Source organism: Pezoporus wallicus, unplaced genomic scaffold, assembly GCF_028554395.1.
Source record: "Pezoporus wallicus isolate ANWC-B61680 ecotype Strahan unplaced genomic scaffold, APGP_CSIRO_Pwel_v1 scaffold_7107, whole genome shotgun sequence".
NCBI lineage: Eukaryota > Metazoa > Chordata > Aves > Psittaciformes > Psittacidae > Pezoporus > Pezoporus wallicus.
Window position 1 is genome coordinate 4,944,326 of NW_026642114.1, and position 17,805 is coordinate 4,962,130.

The 17,805-nt window shown below is 39.6% G+C and overlaps 1 protein-coding gene across 6 annotated transcripts in view; it reads left to right on the forward strand.

Moving 5' to 3' along the window:
• The window catches only part of HMCN1 (hemicentin 1), a 190,655-nt gene that overhangs the window by 160,038 nt on the left and 12,812 nt on the right, over nucleotides 1–17,805 (forward strand). For all 6 annotated transcript variants that reach the window (XM_057427409.1, XM_057427413.1, XM_057427412.1 and 3 more), the window contains 24 exons: nucleotides 340–484; nucleotides 1,308–1,435; nucleotides 1,813–1,969; nucleotides 2,143–2,264; nucleotides 2,467–2,631; nucleotides 2,812–2,919; nucleotides 3,303–3,440; nucleotides 3,606–3,740; nucleotides 4,006–4,275; nucleotides 4,955–5,145; nucleotides 5,495–5,708; nucleotides 6,290–6,424; nucleotides 6,897–7,087; nucleotides 7,994–8,075; nucleotides 8,884–9,153; nucleotides 9,971–10,141; nucleotides 10,347–10,517; nucleotides 11,502–11,672; nucleotides 12,892–13,062; nucleotides 13,640–13,810; nucleotides 15,949–16,119; nucleotides 16,541–16,690; nucleotides 17,058–17,195; nucleotides 17,522–17,643. In XM_057427409.1, coding sequence (XP_057283392.1) covers nucleotides 340–484; nucleotides 1,308–1,435; nucleotides 1,813–1,969; nucleotides 2,143–2,264; nucleotides 2,467–2,631; nucleotides 2,812–2,919; nucleotides 3,303–3,440; nucleotides 3,606–3,740; nucleotides 4,006–4,275; nucleotides 4,955–5,145; nucleotides 5,495–5,708; nucleotides 6,290–6,424; nucleotides 6,897–7,087; nucleotides 7,994–8,075; nucleotides 8,884–9,153; nucleotides 9,971–10,141; nucleotides 10,347–10,517; nucleotides 11,502–11,672; nucleotides 12,892–13,062; nucleotides 13,640–13,810; nucleotides 15,949–16,119; nucleotides 16,541–16,690; nucleotides 17,058–17,195; nucleotides 17,522–17,643 — 3,887 coding nt within the window. The remainder of the gene's footprint in view (nucleotides 1–339; nucleotides 485–1,307; nucleotides 1,436–1,812; nucleotides 1,970–2,142; nucleotides 2,265–2,466; nucleotides 2,632–2,811; nucleotides 2,920–3,302; nucleotides 3,441–3,605; nucleotides 3,741–4,005; nucleotides 4,276–4,954; nucleotides 5,146–5,494; nucleotides 5,709–6,289; nucleotides 6,425–6,896; nucleotides 7,088–7,993; nucleotides 8,076–8,883; nucleotides 9,154–9,970; nucleotides 10,142–10,346; nucleotides 10,518–11,501; nucleotides 11,673–12,891; nucleotides 13,063–13,639; nucleotides 13,811–15,948; nucleotides 16,120–16,540; nucleotides 16,691–17,057; nucleotides 17,196–17,521; nucleotides 17,644–17,805) is intronic.

Genomic DNA, 17,805 nt, shown 5'->3' on the forward strand with positions numbered 1-17,805 from the left:
AATTCTTTTTCTCCTTAATTTAAAATAAGGAAGAAAGGATATCACCATAGCCTTACTTTACTGAAGTAAATATGCTGAACTGTTTTACTGTTTTAGCTGTATTATATCCTTTGCAGTAATTTGCAATGATATTTAGAATGCATTTCAGACAAACTTTCTTTTTCATTCCCTGCTGCATCATGGCAATTATCATGCACTACACAAAATGGTAAGAAACTTATTTTTGTCTTTGCAGCGATCCCCATACCTGTTACTACATCTGTTTTCATGTGTTTAGGGTTCAATCATTGCAGTGTGAAGTTTTTTTCTTTAGATAACAAGCAATTTTTGGCTTTACAGTGGCTCCTACGATCCGAAGTAGTCCTCAGACTGCTGTTGTGCATATAAATGCTTCTGCTGTTCTGGAGTGTATTGCAGAAGGAGTACCAACCCCAAGAATTACATGGAGGAAGGATGGGGCTATTTTTACTGGAAACAATACAAGGTATTATCCAAAAATCAGCATAAATATTATTAATTGGTTTTTAAGAATGTATGAACCACAGAAAGATTAATTTGACATCTGTGACTCATAAATTAGTTTTACTTTCACAAATTAGAACTAATATTTGTACTATGTTCTCAAATAGACACAAATGTGGAAAATATGGTCATAGAAGCAGTAATATAAAGAGGTTTCATACTTCTATTGTTAAGAAGGACAAAAAAATTCTTTGACAACCAAATATAATAATAATTCTTCTGGTATTAAAAATTTTGAACAGTAATTCAAAGATCTTGTTATTGTTATTATTATAACTATTATTTTTATAGCAGTAATATATAAATATTATCTAATATATAAAACTTTTTATGTCTGTTCCAGTATCAACTTTCATTACAGTGAATAGTTTCCATCTTTTCATTGTTCTACAGAGAAGTAGTTGGGATTTTCTAGAACTGAGCAAATGCTAAAGAATTCATTTATATTTCAAAAAAAAAAGTACAATCATTAGCTAGGCATTTTTAACAGCTAAATTAGAAACCATAATAAAGGGCTTTTGGATATTTTCTGCAAATCTGGCATCATTTATATGGAATTGCTATGTCAGCTAAATTTCATGATTTCTCTGGAAAATAGATGTGCTGGAAAAAATGAAGTTAGAATAAGTGCAACAAATGAGAAAACTATATATGCCCAAATTAAGACATCATGTGTCTAGGCTATTTGTTGTGTACCCTGAATCGTGTTTTCCTTCTGCACTACCAAGATAACCTATGGTTCTGTTGATTGCATAGTGGAAAAAAAATATATGGCTTTATTTCAGATATTCCATGTTAGAGGATGGATCTCTACACATACACTCAGCGCATGTTATTGACACAGGAAGATATGTGTGTATGGCAACCAATACAGCTGGCACTGAACGCAAACGAATTGATCTGCAAGTTCTTGGTAAAAGTTTTGGGTTTCGATAAGTGTATGTGCTTGAAGTCCAGTCGCATCATTGTTCTTGTTCTGACAGATCATATTTTAAGTTTAGCCCCTTTTTCGCTGTTCTGCTTAAAAAAAAAAAAAAAAAAAAAAATTATATTTGCGGCCTTAGGAGTACAACCCAAATGTTTATGAAAAGAAAATATTTACTCCTTGTGCACTGGAAATAGAAAGACTTGATACATCCCATGCTGCATGTTTAGGAAGTTTACTACCGTCACTCTTTATAAAAATCAAGTAAATGTATTTGGCAGTTCAGGTCTATATAAAGGTATGAAAGGAGTCTGGGGGCATATGTATATAATTATTCTGAATAATTAAGCTTTGTTTGTCCTTAGTTCCTCCAGCTATTGCTCCTGGACACACAAATATCACAGTTACTGTAAATGTGCAGACCACTTTGCCTTGTGAAACCACTGGAATTCCAAAACCAGCAATTAGCTGGAAAAAGAATGGGCATCTGCTTAGTGTTGACCAGAACCAGAATATATACAGGTGAGAGATGCTTTATTTTCACTGTGGGTTTAAAATTTTCGGGGATGATTTTGGCACTTTAAAAATTTAGCCATTCTTAAATGTAATCTTTTATAGCCAGCAAAGTCAGTGGTCTGATTACCTGAGATGAAATATTTCAGTGTCTTTTACTTTCTTCTCTTTTCTTTGTTCAGACTTCTATCTTCAGGTTCCTTAGTAATCATTTCTCCCACTGTGGATGATACTGCTGTCTATGAGTGCTCTGTGTCAAATGATGCAGGAGAAGATCAAAGAGCAGTTGAACTCACTGTTCAAGGTAGAGGGAATATTGCTATTACATCTGTATGGCATCCAGGATTCCTTGGGGGCATTCCAATGTTGAGATCATGTTTTTATACCATGCTTTTCTGATACTGATATCCATAAGGCTCTAGTATCCCCAAGAAATGCAAGTTATTTCCAAGAATTCATAAAACTGAAAAGGAGCAAGTAACCTTTACACTGATCTTCATTTTTAGTGCCCCCAGCCATAGCAGATGAAGCCACAGACCTTTTGGTGACAAAGCTGTCTCCAGTAGTGATTTCCTGCACTGTGTCAGGGGTTCCTTTCCCCTCACTTCACTGGACCAAAAATGGCATAAAGTTGCTTCCCAGAGGAGATGGCTACAGAATTCTCTCTTCAGGTACTGTGAGTGACTGGAGCTCAGCCTCACATCTAGAAAAAATGACTTAAATAAATGCAAACAACCCCTCTCCAATTTCTTAGAATAAAAATACAGACCTCTTCAGATGGATGCTGTAATCACAGTGAAACTCTCCTGTGAGATACTGCTGCATGTTGTAACGCACCCTCTTTGTTGCAGGTGCCATTGAAATACCTGCTGCTCAGCTAGCACATGCAGGACGGTACACCTGTGTGGCCAGGAATGCAGCTGGCTCAGCTCACAGACACGTTACTCTTCACATTCAGGGTAAGATGGGAAGCTAAAGAGAAAATGCATTCTGTAAGTAAATGCTGTCGATTTAACACATACCTGTGCTGCAGAATAATGGTGAGGCCAGAGTGGACTGTCACAAGTAGTGTCTTGCTCAGCCAAATTGTCTTGCAGATGCACTGATTAATCACAAAGTCACTACTCTGCATGTTACAACTCTGGTACCTTGGGTAGAGTCTCCCACTCCATGCTGCGCTATTTCATTTTTGTGAGGTTTTTTTTCCTTTGTTTTCTAGTAAGTTAAAATGTATCCGTGATGGCAAATTGCAAGAAGTAAGGCTGTATTCTATACCTTCTCAGACTCTCAGATCATGCAATTTTAGTATCTCCTGTATTTTCCTCTTAATTTTGTTCCACAGAACCACCAGTTATCCAGACTCAGCCAGGGACGCTGGATGTCATTGTGAACAATCCCATTCTGCTACCATGTGAAGCGACAGGTACACCTCGGCCCATAATAACATGGCAAAAGGAGGGCATCAATATAATCACGACAGGTATCCTCTTAACTTCAGCCTACTTGCTGTAACTCAGAAACTTTTTTTCTCTTTTCTGAATGTTCAAACTTAGATATAAGGAACGTATTAATTTAAAAACGAACAAACAAACCAATGAAAAAAAAACAAGCCAAAAGTTTCATACTGTGCTTATATTTGTTTTAGGAAACAGTTATATGGTTCTTCCAAGTGGCAGTTTACAGATTGCAAAATCAACTATTGAAGATGCTGGCACTTACATGTGTGTTGCTCAAAATCCAGCTGGCACTGCTCTGGGGAAGATCAAACTGAAAGTTCAAGGTAAATCATCTTTTAAACTTGTAGTGATCTACAGACAAGAAATCTGTGTATGCTTTCTGTTAGTGAAAACACAATTCTGAGCAATAGAAATGAACTTAATGCTTTCCTATTTGATGACACTGAATAGAGCCCAGGAGGCTTATTCCTTTTTGTTGTCTAATTCATGATCAAGATACGCTTTTAAGATTATTTTCACCAAGAACTGAAGCATTCCATGCTTCTTACAACATCTAAGTATTTTGAAAATTTTCCTTATTCTTTTCAGTTCCTCCTGTTATCAAGTCTCACCTCAAGGAATACGTTGCTCCTGTTGATCAGTCTGTCACTCTGCAGTGCGAGGCTGAAGGCTACCCTGAGCCAGAGATCAGTTGGCACAAAGATGGACGACAAATAACAGAGTCCATTAGAAGAAGAATCCTTAGCACTGGTGCTCTTCAGATTGTGTTTGTACAGCCTGGTGACACTGGCCTTTACACATGCATAGCAGCAAACTTGGCAGGGTCCAGCACTTCTAGCATGGACCTCACTGTACACAGTAAGTGGGACTGTATGGAAACATCATGCATTATTACAGCATAAACCTACACAGGGTAAGGAGCTAGGATGTAAGGGAGAAGCTCAGCAAAACTGCACTACTTAAAGGGTGGGTTTTACTGGGTTACGGTTGCTTGAATTTAGAAAGAGAGACATTTGTCTCACTTAGTTTATACATCTGTTATAAGCAGTTCACACATTTCTCTGGTTTCCTTAATGGTGGTCATTGACAGGGACTAAACACAAAAAAGAAGATCCAGACAATGGTTTCAGGTATTCAGTGCAGTATAGTATGCTTTTACAGTAGTGCTTGCATAATCATAGAATCATAGAATAGTTAGGGTTGGAAAGGACCTTAAGATCATCTAGTTCCAATCCCCCTGTCATGGGCAGGGACACCTCACACTAAACCATATCACCCAAAGCCTCGTCCAACCTGGTCTTGAACACCACCGCCAGGGATGGAGCATTCACAACCTCCCTGGGCAGCCTATTCCAGTGCCTCTCCACCCTAACAGGAAAGAATTTCCTCCTTATATCCAATCTAAACTTCCCCTGCTTAAGTTTTAACCCGTTACCCCTTGTCCTGTCACTACAGTCTCTAATGAAGAGTCCCTTACAGGCATCCCTATAGGCCCCCTTCAGATACTAATAAATCTTTTTTATATCCCTTCTCACAGTTCCACCCAAGATTCGCAGGAGTGATGTTCAGTACACAGTCACAGAGAACTCCCAGGCTGTTCTGTCCTGTGTGGCTGATGGGATTCCAACACCAACAATAAACTGGAAGAAGGACAATACACTGTTAACAGAGATAGTAGGAAAATATCAGGCTATGCCAGATGGAGACCTCATTTTGGACAGTGCTGTTGTAAGTTTCCTGAATCTAAGCTATGCCTCAACAGGTTTGGCAATAGTAAGACTCTGTTTCTCTTCATATACCCCCACTTTTGGATTAATCTTTGTTTTATTTTGTTTTCTTGCTCTTAATGTTCCAAAGTAAACATTCAGTTTTCCACTGTGGAGTAAAATCTGTAAAAAATTTAGAGTGATAAGGAAGGAGAAAAAGAAGGTCTTCAAATTTAGAGGAAGTGAAAGAGTTCAGATGAGCATTTCTTCTGAGTGTTTGTTCCAACATTTTGAGATTCTCTTATTGTTACAAGGGGTAGCATTGTGTAGGATATATCGTAGTTGAATTTCCCCAACACGCTTTCTTTTAGCATGAAGATTCTGGCAGTTACACCTGTATTGCGAACAATGCTGCTGGAGAAGACACGCACACTGTCACCCTGATAGTTCATGTGCTTCCAGCTTTTACTGAACTGCCTGGAGATGTAGCTTTGACTAAAGGAGAACAGCTCAGATTAACTTGCAAAGCAACTGGGATACCAGTACCTAAAATAACATGGACCTTTAACAATAACATCATTCCAGGTAGGTGACACCGGGTTTTATAGGCCATTCTGCTCTGAAATTGTTTCCCACATCCACACAGCATTGCAATTAGTTTAGGATAAGGAAGAAATATAATCCAGAGGTAACAAAGTTGATAGGCAGTGATTGTGTGTGGAGTATCTTCAATATTGTGCGATCATGTAATCAAATCGTCTTTGAGACAAAGCTGTAAGGACGATTAATTAAGATATTGTTCTTCTTCTGCCACCAATAATGTAACACATTAAAAAAAAAATCTGTATTTGATGATATTTATTCAACATCCAACAACTAATGCTATTTCTCTTAAATTTGAAGAAAACCTCAGCAGTCCACAGAATGTGGATGCACAAAGCCTGAAATTAAGGGACAACTTAAGTGAATACAGGCATGTGCGCAAATGTTATAGCACTGATTTTTCTGTGCATTGCTGAGGTATCTAAGCAATTAAATGGTACAATGCCATCAAGCTGTGTTGCTAAATAGCACTGTAATTCAAACAGTCTTACAATATACCAGTCACTGAGATGTACGCATTTAAATTCATTGGAGTAACCCTTTGCTCTGTGTTCTCCCTTCAGCCCAGTATGATGATGTAAATGGACAGAGCGAACTTGTTATTGAACGAGTGTCTAAAGATGACTCTGGTACATACGTCTGCACCGCAGAAAACACAGTTGGCTCAATCAAAGCTATTGGTTTTGTGTATGTCAAAGGTATGTAAACCATCAGTAGTTACGGTCGCTGTTGGACAGCTTCACACAGCCATCTGTTTTGATAGTATAATCCTAGGATGGTTCGGGATGGAAGGGACATTAAAGATCACTGAGTTCCACACCCCTACTACAGGCAGGGACATCTTTCACTAGATCAGATTGCTCAAAGCCCCATCCAATCTGGCCTTGAATACTTCTAGGGAGGGGGCATCCACAACTTCTCTTGGCAACATGTGCCAGTCTTGCCACCAGTAAATAATTTCTTCCTAATAGCTAATCTAAATTTATCCTCATTCAATTTAAAACCATTACACCTAGTATTTGGTACATTGTCTATGGCTAAATGGGAAAAAATAAAACAGTTTGAAATTCATACTTCAGAAAATAGGAGATGAATGATCCCTTCCAGCAAATCCAGTAAGGGCATTTGATTTTGACTCTGCTATTTCTTTGCCATTACTTGTGTTCTCAGAGCCTCCAGTCTTCAAAGGTGATTACCACTCTAGCCGAATTGAGCCCTTGGGAGGCAATGCTATGTTGAATTGTGAAGTCAGAGGAGATCCACCTCCAACCATCCAGTGGAGCAAAAAGGGAATTGGCATTCAGATTAGCAACAGGATCCGACAGCTTAACAATGGTTCTCTCGCTATCTATGGCACTGTAGTGAGTCACTGGTCTGTTACAATGTGTTTCTGCATTTTACTTGATTAATAAAGGTATTCCAGATCATGATATTTTGAAAGGCTGAGGCTTGATGTTTAATGCACTTTTGTTTTTACCTTTAATGAATGTTGTTTTAATTCAGACTAGAATTAGACACAAATTGTTCTGTCAAAAAAAAAAAACAAACATGGGGCTATCCTTTAATTGTCAGACTGAATCTACATACTAACCATTGGTGTGTGAAATTGTATCCAATTACATGGGACTTTTGACATTAAAAGAGCCTCGGTTCTACAACAGGTCAGCTGAAAATCAGTTGTGTTCTCCATGTGATATCATTTGGCATCTAAATTCCTAATGTAAATTGCAAGAAATGTTGTTTTCCCCCATAAACTCATGTCTACATTTTGAAATGGGGTTGAAAACTACAGGCAGGGAGGGACAACTTCCATTAGACCAGGTTGTTCAAAGCACCATGCAACCTGGCCTTGAATACTTACAGGGAGAGGACATCCACAACTTGGCAACATGTGCCAGTCTTGCTACCCTCACATTCAAGAGTTTCTTCCTAATAGCTAATATAGAGGGAAGAGATCTTACTAGATTCTTTGTTACACACTCATTTAAACTTCATTTAAACAGCTCCTTGAGTTTTCTTTTAAAAAAAAAAAAAATTCCTCAGCATTAAGGAGCTGAAGGAAATAAAAAATGAAATGCTAAAAATAATCCACACTATTAATTTAATAATAAAGGCAAAATCTTGTGGTACTCTAGAACCTAACAGTATTCCTCTGAAGATCCAGGGCATGCCAGATTGTGTTGCAGAAAATTCACTTATAGGATGTGCACTGTAAACAGAAACCATCATTACACAAACATGTTAAGTATTTGCTTTTTGTTCTTTAGAATGAAGATGCTGGTGACTACAAGTGTGTGGCTACCAATGATGCTGGTGTGGTGGAACGCAGTCTGACACTAACACTTCAGAGTAAGACCCAAATTGATAAGTTTAATTTCACTAGACAGGAGCAATATCCACCTTTTGATAGATGGATGCAGCTCCCATTCAATTTTTGAAGGTTGGGCACTGCACTGTAGGTTGAGATTCCTCTCACCTTTCATTGTTAATGTGTTTAGAGTCTAGTTTAAGCTAGTGATTGAGGTCAAAGAAGAGAAGCATGTATAGGATGCTTCAAGCTCATTTTAGAAACCACCTTAGAGTAGGGTGAATCATCTTTTGAAAGGGCCTGTTTCTCTTAGTTGACTAGAGAGCATATTGATAGGACTGGATAAATTAGACTTTTAACTTTTAAATTAAGAAAGTTGCAAGACATGAATCTCAGCTTTCACTGTCAATATTTTATTTTGGCAGAAAGAATATTTTAGAATTATTTTTTCACCAGTGGTAGAATTTCTGAACATCCCTTTTCTGTGGTAACCTCAAGCATTGTTGATCCGTTACTTATGTCTCAGCTGCCTCTGGACATAACTAAGTGCATCTTCCTGCAGGCTTTACAAAAAGCAAGACATTTAGCAATAAAGATGTCTGTATATGCTCATATAGTCAGGCCTCAATCCCAGCTTTGGCCCTCAGATTGCTTCATATTAAAAATAGCCTGTCATTATCATTTTAACTTGATATATTTTGACAGTGAAAGATCAACAATAATAATTTTAGCTAAAGTAAACTGACATCAGATTTTTTTGCCCTCATTCTGACCAGAACTCTAAATAATCAATATAACAAAAAAAAAATGTAACCATGTGCCATTGCCTAAAGAAACCTTGTCTTTCAGGTCCTCCAGTCATCACTGTTGAACCTGTAGAGACAGTTATAGAAGCTGGTGCCACAGCAATGCTGAACTGCCAGGCAAATGGAGAGCCTTCTCCAACCATCAGATGGTCCCGCCAAGGCCATCCAGTTGTGGGTGATGAGAGAGTGACTGTCCTGTCCAATGGCTCCTTGCGTATTGTTGCTGCACAGAAGGAAGATACTTCCGAATATGAGTGTGTAGCAAGAAATCTAATGGGATCTGTTCTTGTTAGAGTACCACTGACTGTCCAGGGTAGGTTCACAAAATTTGGAATCATAGAATGGTTTGGGTTGGAAGGCACCTTAAAGGTCATCCAGTTCCAACCCCCTGCCATTGAGCAGGGTTACCTTCTATTAAACCAGTTTGCTCCAAGCCCTGTTCAACCTGGCCTTGAACACTGCCAGGGATGGGGCACCCACAGCTTCCTTGAGCAACCTGTTCCAGTGTCTCACCACCCTCACATTAAAGAATTTCTTCCTAATATCTGATCTAAATCTACCCTCTTGCAGCTTAAAGCCATTCCCCCTTGTCCTACTACATTGCTTATAAAAAGTCCCTCTTGAGTATAGGATAGTGACTACCAAACTGGTAGATTACAGCATTAATAGAGGTAATATATGATCAAGATTTTATCTTATCCATATTTTATGGATATTTAATCTTACCTTCCATATACACATAAGTATACATTAAGCCTAGTCTGAGATGTCAGTGGGGTTTTGTTTCATGAAAATTTGTTCCATTATATTCATCCAGCTGTGTGACAGATCAGCATGAAGCAGTGAGAGACATAGTAATGAATGAATCTTGAGCTAGATACCGTCTTCAGAACACATATCATAACTTAATAATGCCTTTAAAGAAAAGCCCTTGTGAGCATAAGCAATAACTATTTCAGAGCAGCTGAAGTATTCTCAGAACTGTAGTAGATATTTCTGTAGTAATGAAGATGGGAAGTGAGTTCAATTTCCAAGTAATGGTTTATGAAGTGCACTTTTCACTTTGCTGTATCAATCTAAGAGAATTACAAGCAGAAGCATGATACAGAGTGCCATTTTTTCCATTGCAGTGCATGGTGGATTTTCCAATTGGCTTGAATGGCAATCTTGCAGCGTAACTTGTGGTCAAGGTGTTCAGGAGCGAGTACGTCAATGCAACGACCCTCTTCCAGCAAATGGTGGGAAGAGGTGTGAGGGGCCTGATACAGATGTACGCAGCTGCCACAACAAGCCATGTCCAGGTATTTCTTTAATAAATTGATACTTTAAATGTGCCTTATGTTAAGTGCCCTAACAGTGAACTGTTATCACCACAAATATTCATGACAGATTAATTTTGCTAAGAAGTTGAAATTAATTTTTTCTTTTGTGGAAAGGAAGAGGAAATTTCAATAAATACTGCAGAAATATTTTTTGATTAAAACTGTCGGGGTTTCTGTTTCTTAGTGGATGGCAGCTGGTCGGAGTGGGGGCTATGGGAAGAGTGTTCGAGGAGCTGTGGACAAGGTAACAGAACCAGAACCAGAACCTGCAGTAACCCACCAGCTCAGCATGGCGGGAAGACCTGTGATGGCAGTGCTGTGGATTCAGTCATGTGTAATATAAGGCCTTGCCCAGGTAAGAGAAGAGTGGTTTAAAAATAGCTGCACAAGGGGATTTCCATATAGGTTTCTTTTTTTTTTATTATTTTTCTCTGAACCCAAATTCTTTCAGCTTATTTAAAGTTATTAAATTATAAAATAATTAATCTCCTCCTTTTTTTTTTTTTTTTTACAATTGTTTGTAATGTATTGTGTGGCACCAGTTCTTGGAGACAGAAGTCACAAAAGTGCATGGAGAATTCTTAACATTTCCCCTCTTCCCCCCCAAAAAAAAAGTGATTTTTTTTTTTATTTTACTGTTTTCCAGTACTTATTATCCATTTCTCACAGAGTAAACTCACAACCATCAACATATTCTGCAAAACCAGTTAAAACAGAAAAATAACCAAACCCACCCAAGCAACTATTAAAAAGCCATGTAAATCATGATAGTTTAAGATATCTGTTCATTTTCCCCTGTTGTTTTAATTTTCGGCCACATCTTCCTCCTAACTAAGCTGAATGTTCGCATTTCTTTCCTGTCTTGATTTTTCCCTTTCACCCTGGCTCTGCTACCACTACAATGTGAAATGTTCCTCCATCAGCCTAAGATTAATTTCTCTAGATCTTGGCTCCTGCTTACTGATAGTCACTGAAGCTGTGTGCTAGTTTTTAACTAGCATGGCCCTTCCCCTGCTGAAACCTTCAGCCTAGTACAGGACAGTCAGACACAGACAGGTAACTTATGAAAACACCAGATCTGATCAAGTGTTCAGTTCTGGTGTTCCAAGACTGTAGTAAGGTGAAGTGATGTATTTGGAAAATGAAAGGGAAATAATCTTTTTTGCAAAATATTGATACGTTTTGGCTATTGCTCAAGGCAATGGCATTCTCAATGGCTTATTCAGGGTATTTATTGATATTAAGCAGCACAACTTTTTACTTTAGGCTATGAAGCTGTAATTTCAAGTTAGAGAAGCTGTACAGTTTCAACAGTTTTATAGCTGTGATGCCTTTGCAGTTGATGGTGAGTGGAGTTCTTGGCTGCCATGGGGTCCTTGCAGTGAGACTTGCGGGAAAGGTACTCAGACACGACTGAGGCTTTGCAATAACCCTCCTCCTTCACACGATGGATCATACTGTGAGGGGTCTGACGCACAGATGCAGGTTTGCAGCAAGAGACGCTGCCCAGGTAAGATGCGTTGGACACAAAGGGAATGATGACAGACTTGTAATTTCCTTTCCAAATTCTACTCAATTTATATTGAAAGCTGTCCAGTTCTGAAAGTTCAGTCCCTGAAAAAATTTCATTCAAGCCTTTAATTTTCACTGGTCCCTGCCACTATCTTTGGCATCCCACTATAGACCTAACATATGGGATTTCTTCTCCTGTCCTTGTCTCTCTTCTCTTACCCTGTGACTGTGCAAAAGCAGCATTTAAAAACCTTGACTGTTAAATTACAGGTTTCCTAAACATTTTTTTCTTGGTTCTGTTATACATTTATCCTGTTCTTCCACATTTCAATGAGTCCTTCATGACTGAACAGGAGAACTCACAGTTTTGAAATACTCTGTATTTGGCTGCAGGGATAATGAGAGGAAAATTTCATTAAGTGGAATGTGCAGTAGATCAGACTAGATCCTTCTGGCTTTGTGCTCCATTTTGCACATGCCAGACCCTGTGCTGAGTCCCCACTATAACTATCAATGCGTAGAGGAGAATACTGCCCTTCTGGTAGTCAAGCAAGTGAGGGTTCGATGTTGCACATTTACCTAGCTCCACATGCTGCTGCTTGAGGATGTGCTGCTTACAGATAGTTTGTGACTAATTGGCCTGTTCTCAGCCAACAACTTGAGTGCTCACGCAGATGTAGCTGTAACAGTTTGTCCCACCATGTCTTAGGAGATCAAAGACCCTACTACTCAACTGCTTAGACCTGATCTAAGAGAGATAATTTTGTAATAACTCCTACGAAGAGCTGAGCCACTAAATGAAAGGTTGGTTAGGAAGGAGAAGAGTTACATCTTAAGACAGTGCAGCTGCAACCAGAGGAGGGTGCACAGGTGAAGGCTGGGGCTTTGGAGTAGCACTTGTGCCAGCCCAGTGTGGTAATTTCAGGTACTACTTTGTACATGGTTCAACTTGCTTACAGGTATCTAAAAATGGGAAAGTGTCTGAGCTTGAGGACTGAATGATCCCTGACTACGTTTCTGGTCAGGCTTATAGGTTATTTAAAAGACAGGTCAGGCCTTTCTCCAGCTTTACTCCCAGAAATCCCTATGTAGCTGAGATGTTCTAGAAAGAGAGTCAGTAACATCCTACATCAGTTTTACCTGATGTAGCACTGATTTACTTTGTTATTTCTAATGTCAGAGACACTAAGTGAACCATGCTATGCCTTTCTCACCAGTGGATGGGAAGTGGGCCACATGGAGCAGCTGGAGCACCTGCACTGTGTCCTGTGGAGGAGGAAGCAGGCAGAGAACGCGTCACTGCTCAGACCCAGCCCCACAGTTTGGGGGTCACAAATGTGAAGGAAATGACATACAAATTGATTTTTGCAACAGTGATCTTTGTCCGAGTAAGTGCTGTGAATTAGGCTGCTTATCCACTCACTGGGTTTGTATATATGCATGAGAGGAACAAAGCCCTCAACAAATCATAAACTCTCACAAAAATTAGGGGAGTCTGAACACAGGCAAGCGGTATTAGCTGCCTGGCAAGAGTGAAAGCATCTCTTCATCATTCAATATGACTGGGGCACTCCAAACTTAACTATTAGGAGGACAAACAGCTGCTGGCCATAAAGTCCTGCTAGACTGTCAGATGTCACACACCTCTCTAAAGTGACAACTGTCCAGTCAGAAAGCCCTGCAAAATGTATTTCTTTGTATCTCACAGTAGCATGCAGTGACTCATTTAGTTAATAATATATGCTGCACACTTTCTTACAAACAATGATATTCTGGAGTTACTCAGAAATCACTGGATGCTGGACAAGGTAACTTTCTTAGATCTTTAACTGTCTGGTTCTTTTTATTTTGGGAAAATATATGAACAAGTTACTCTTCAATAGAAATATTTTCCTAGCTTGACTTTCTGGTTTTAAGTATCTGTTGTTAAGAGGAAGACAGATAAAATCTAGCATATTTTTACAGTTCATGGAAACTGGGGCCCATGGAGTAGCTGGGGAGCTTGTAGTCGAACATGCAATGGAGGCCAGATGAGGCGATACCGGACCTGTGACAATCCTCGCCCTGCCAGTGGTGGAAGGGCATGTGCAGGGGCTGACATGCAGATCCAGAAATGCAGCACTGACCTGTGCCCCGGTGAGTGCTCAGACTAACAGACATTAAATGCAGCTTTCAGTGGAAGACATCAAGGTATACATAACATAAGCGAGATTTACATATTATGAAAGGAATGTAGAGCATTCTGTAACTACTTGCAATTTAATACAAAATAATAATCCACTCTCACTTTTTTCTTTAAATGACTGTCACCTTACAAAGATTTCCTCCTTCATGCTTTAGATTTCCCCAAAACAAGATAGAGTGATAGACCTCACCTAGGGTATTGTGTGCAGTTCTGGTGTCCTCAACATAAAAAGGACATGGAACTGTTGGAACAAGTCCAGGGAAGGGCCACGAGGATGATCAGGGGACTGGAGCACCTCCTGTATGAAGACAGGCTGAGGAAGTTGGGGCTGTTCAGCCTGGAGAAGAGAAGGCTGTGTGGAGACCTCATAGCAGCCTTCCAGTATCTGAAGGGGGCCTATAAGGATGCTGGGGAGGGACTCTTCATTAGGGACTGTAGTGGTAGGACAAGGGGTAATGGGTTAAAACTTAAACAGGGGAAGTTTAGATTGGATATAAGGAGGAAATTCTTTCCTGTTAGGGTGGTGAGGCACTGGAATGGGTTGCCCAGGGAGGTTGTGAATGCTCCATCCCTGGCGGTGGTGTTCAAGACCAGGTTGGACGAGGCTTTGGGTAATATGGTTTAGTGTGAGTTGTCCCTGCTCATGACAGGGGGGTTGGAACTTGATGATCTTAAGGTCCTTTCCAACCCTAACTATTCTATTATTGTATGATTCTAAACCTAGAAATAGCATATGAAAATCTCTCTTACATCTAGTAATTCTACTTTTTACAGTAAATACAGTTTATAAGGCTCCCATATAAACTCTCTTAATGTATTCCAGAGCAGGGAAAAATGATAAGTTCAAATGCTTTAAACAAAATGACGATAAAAGCAGTAAATTGATTTATTGACAATACATAACTAAGGGGTAATTGATGAACTTACACATTCAGGATCAGTGTCAGCAATACAGAAGATAAACCACAATGCTAGAGACTTATTAAATGCCTATAAATTTCTAAACACCCTTCTATAACTCTCCCCAAAGGTATTGTTATTATATTATTTTTAATTCTGATTTAATAGTTTTTAAAATCATTAAATCCCTGATCCACCTGTTGGTTGTTCTGATGTTCTTCAAGCAGTCTGATTCTTGGGTACGTGAGCATCTATATACTTTCACAATCAGGCTCTCCAACCAGGCAGTGGTATCTTGCCACAATGCAGCAGCCCAGATGGGTTTACCACAAGCCAATACTACAAAGAGCCATGAAATGATAACCTTAGTCCAAGGCCTCAGCCCGGCACCACTCACTGGGAGTGAGTGAACAAGCTGTCTGGCTAGGGTTTAAACCACGACAGTTGGGTACCAAAAAGACTGTTGTGGTTTAACCCCAGCCTGCAGCTAAGTACTATGCAGCCACTCATTCACTCCTTCCCTACCCCTGGTTGGGATGCGGAGGAGAATCAGGGGGAAAAAAAAGGTAAAACTTGCAGGTTGAGATAACAACAGTTTAATAATTGAAATCAAGTAAAATATATCAATTATAATAATAAAAGGAAATGGAGAGAGGGGAATAAAAGTCAATAAAAACAAGTGATGCACTTTACAGCTGCTCACCACCCACTGACTGATACTCAACCCGACCTGAGCAGCAGTCACTCCTTTATGGGTAACTCCCCCCAGTTTATATACTGGGCATGACGTGCTGTGAATACCCCTTTGGCTAGTTTGGGTCAGGTGTCCTGTCTCCGCTTCCTCCCTTCCTCACTGACAGAGCATGAGAGGCTGAAAAGTCCTTGATCATGGTAAGCGCTACTAAGCAACAACTAAAACATCGGTGTGTTATCGGCATTGTTCTCAGACTAAAACCAAAACACAGCACTGAACCAGCTACTATAAAGAAAATCAGCTCTATCCCACCTGAAACCAGGACACTGTTGGGAGAAGTGTTCCTACCCATCCTACACATTATGGTGTTTTTGTCATCCTTTGAGCTATTTCTTTAACACATTGATTCAATCAAGGAATGACACTAAAGCATCACTGATGCAGCCTGAATCATTTAAAATGACAAGTTGCTTTCTTCATTCTTTATTTATTCAGTGGATGGAAACTGGGGGCAGTGGCAAACGTGGAGCCAGTGCTCAGCTTCTTGTGGAGGAGGAGAGCAGACCCGAACACGCCTGTGCAGCAATCCAGCTCCATTAAATCGTGGACGTCCTTGTCCTGGAGACTCCTCCCAGATATCCAGGTGTAATACCCAAGCGTGTCCTGGTGAGTTATTTACAGCCTGCATGCAATGAAATATTGTGTAGCACTCCTAACTCTTCTGTACCAATTCAACTGACTTGATTTCAGTTTTTTGGCTTAAATCTCCCCTGCAACTTCAGCAGGAATATTTCTTTTGTTAGCTTTTTACATAGCACTAGAGTAGGTTGTTAAACAACTGTTATTTCTCAGAGGTGAGTGTGTCAGGTGATTCCTGTGTTACAGTGAATCTACCTCAGACCGCATATACAGAGATACTGTTGTTTGCAGGTTGTATTCTTACAAATAACATAGTAACATATGCAGAAACATCCTTACTCCTTAAAATGCTGGACAACAGTTCTGAATTCTCTCACTCAAGATACCAGGCAGCAAATTTTTCACATGGGCATTTTTTTTTCCTTCCTCCTACTCCTCCCCTACACAGGTGGGCCTTCACGTGCCAAAGGCAGCATCATTGGCAATATTAATGATATTGAATTTGGAATTGCTTTCCTCAATGCCACAGTAACAGACAGCCCTGACTCTGAAACTAGGGTAATACAAGCAAAGATCACAAATGTACCTCGGAGCCTTGGTAGGTTTTATTTTACTTTTTATCACTTTTGTTCCTTGGGCCAGGCTGCATTCTGTGCAGTCAGTTTTCACCACTTAATTTCATTTGTGCAGTCGGTTTTCACCACTTAATTTCACTAAGTCTCTCTGAAGAAATGAATCTAAACTTTTCATAGGCAAGGAGTAAAAAGGAATCTTCAGTATTTACTTCTAGTACATTACTATTTGTAAAATGATTCCTCTGAATATACCAATACATGCTTTTTTTTTTGTCTGGTTTAAATCCTCAGGGTTACTCTAGTTTTAGGTCTTCATATTCAACCCCTACTGATGCGGGCTGATTGATGTTAGAAAAAAAGCTCTCAAATGTTATGTCACATTTCTTTCAGGTCCAGCAATGAGAAAGCTCATTTCTGTACTCAGCCCAGTTTACTGGACAACAGCGAAAGAAATTGGAGAAGCAATGAATGGGTTTACACTCACTGATGCAGTCTTCAAGAGAGAAACTCAAGTGGAGTTTGCAACTGGTTAGTTCACTGTGATATACCAGCTCATTCTGTTTCCAGTGAGCTTGAGAGAGAGCATATTTCTTCAAAAATAGCACATAACTGTTACTGAACTTTGAGTCTTGTGCTTACACCAGTGTTTTCCGAATGACATGGCTTTCTGAGGCTTAAATACAGTTTTTAGAGCTGTCATTTGAAATGTAATGTTTTTTATTACTGGCATGGTATGCCTTAAAAAATACGAGTATAAAAGAACTGGTGGGGGAATCCCAATTCAGATACTGCGTGGCTAACATAACTCTCTGGTTAGAATGTTTTATGAATCAATGTGCTCTTAAAATTCATAGGTGAGATTCTGCGGATGACTCATATTGCTAGGGGTTTGGATTCAGATGGATCTTTGCTGCTGGATGTTGTTGTGAGTGGCCATGTGCTGCAGCTCCAGTCAGTAGCTGATGTTAACGTGAAGGTAAAGATGCTCAAGACGCCACCTCCTACTCTCATCAGTACACTTCCTCCCTCTTCTGTATTAAAGCAGTAGACACTGCTTTAGTCCTGAAAACTGTTGTATGTAACTTGTTTTGCGTCTGGTTTAACTGACAGATGTTAACATTGCCTTTGAAAACAAGTT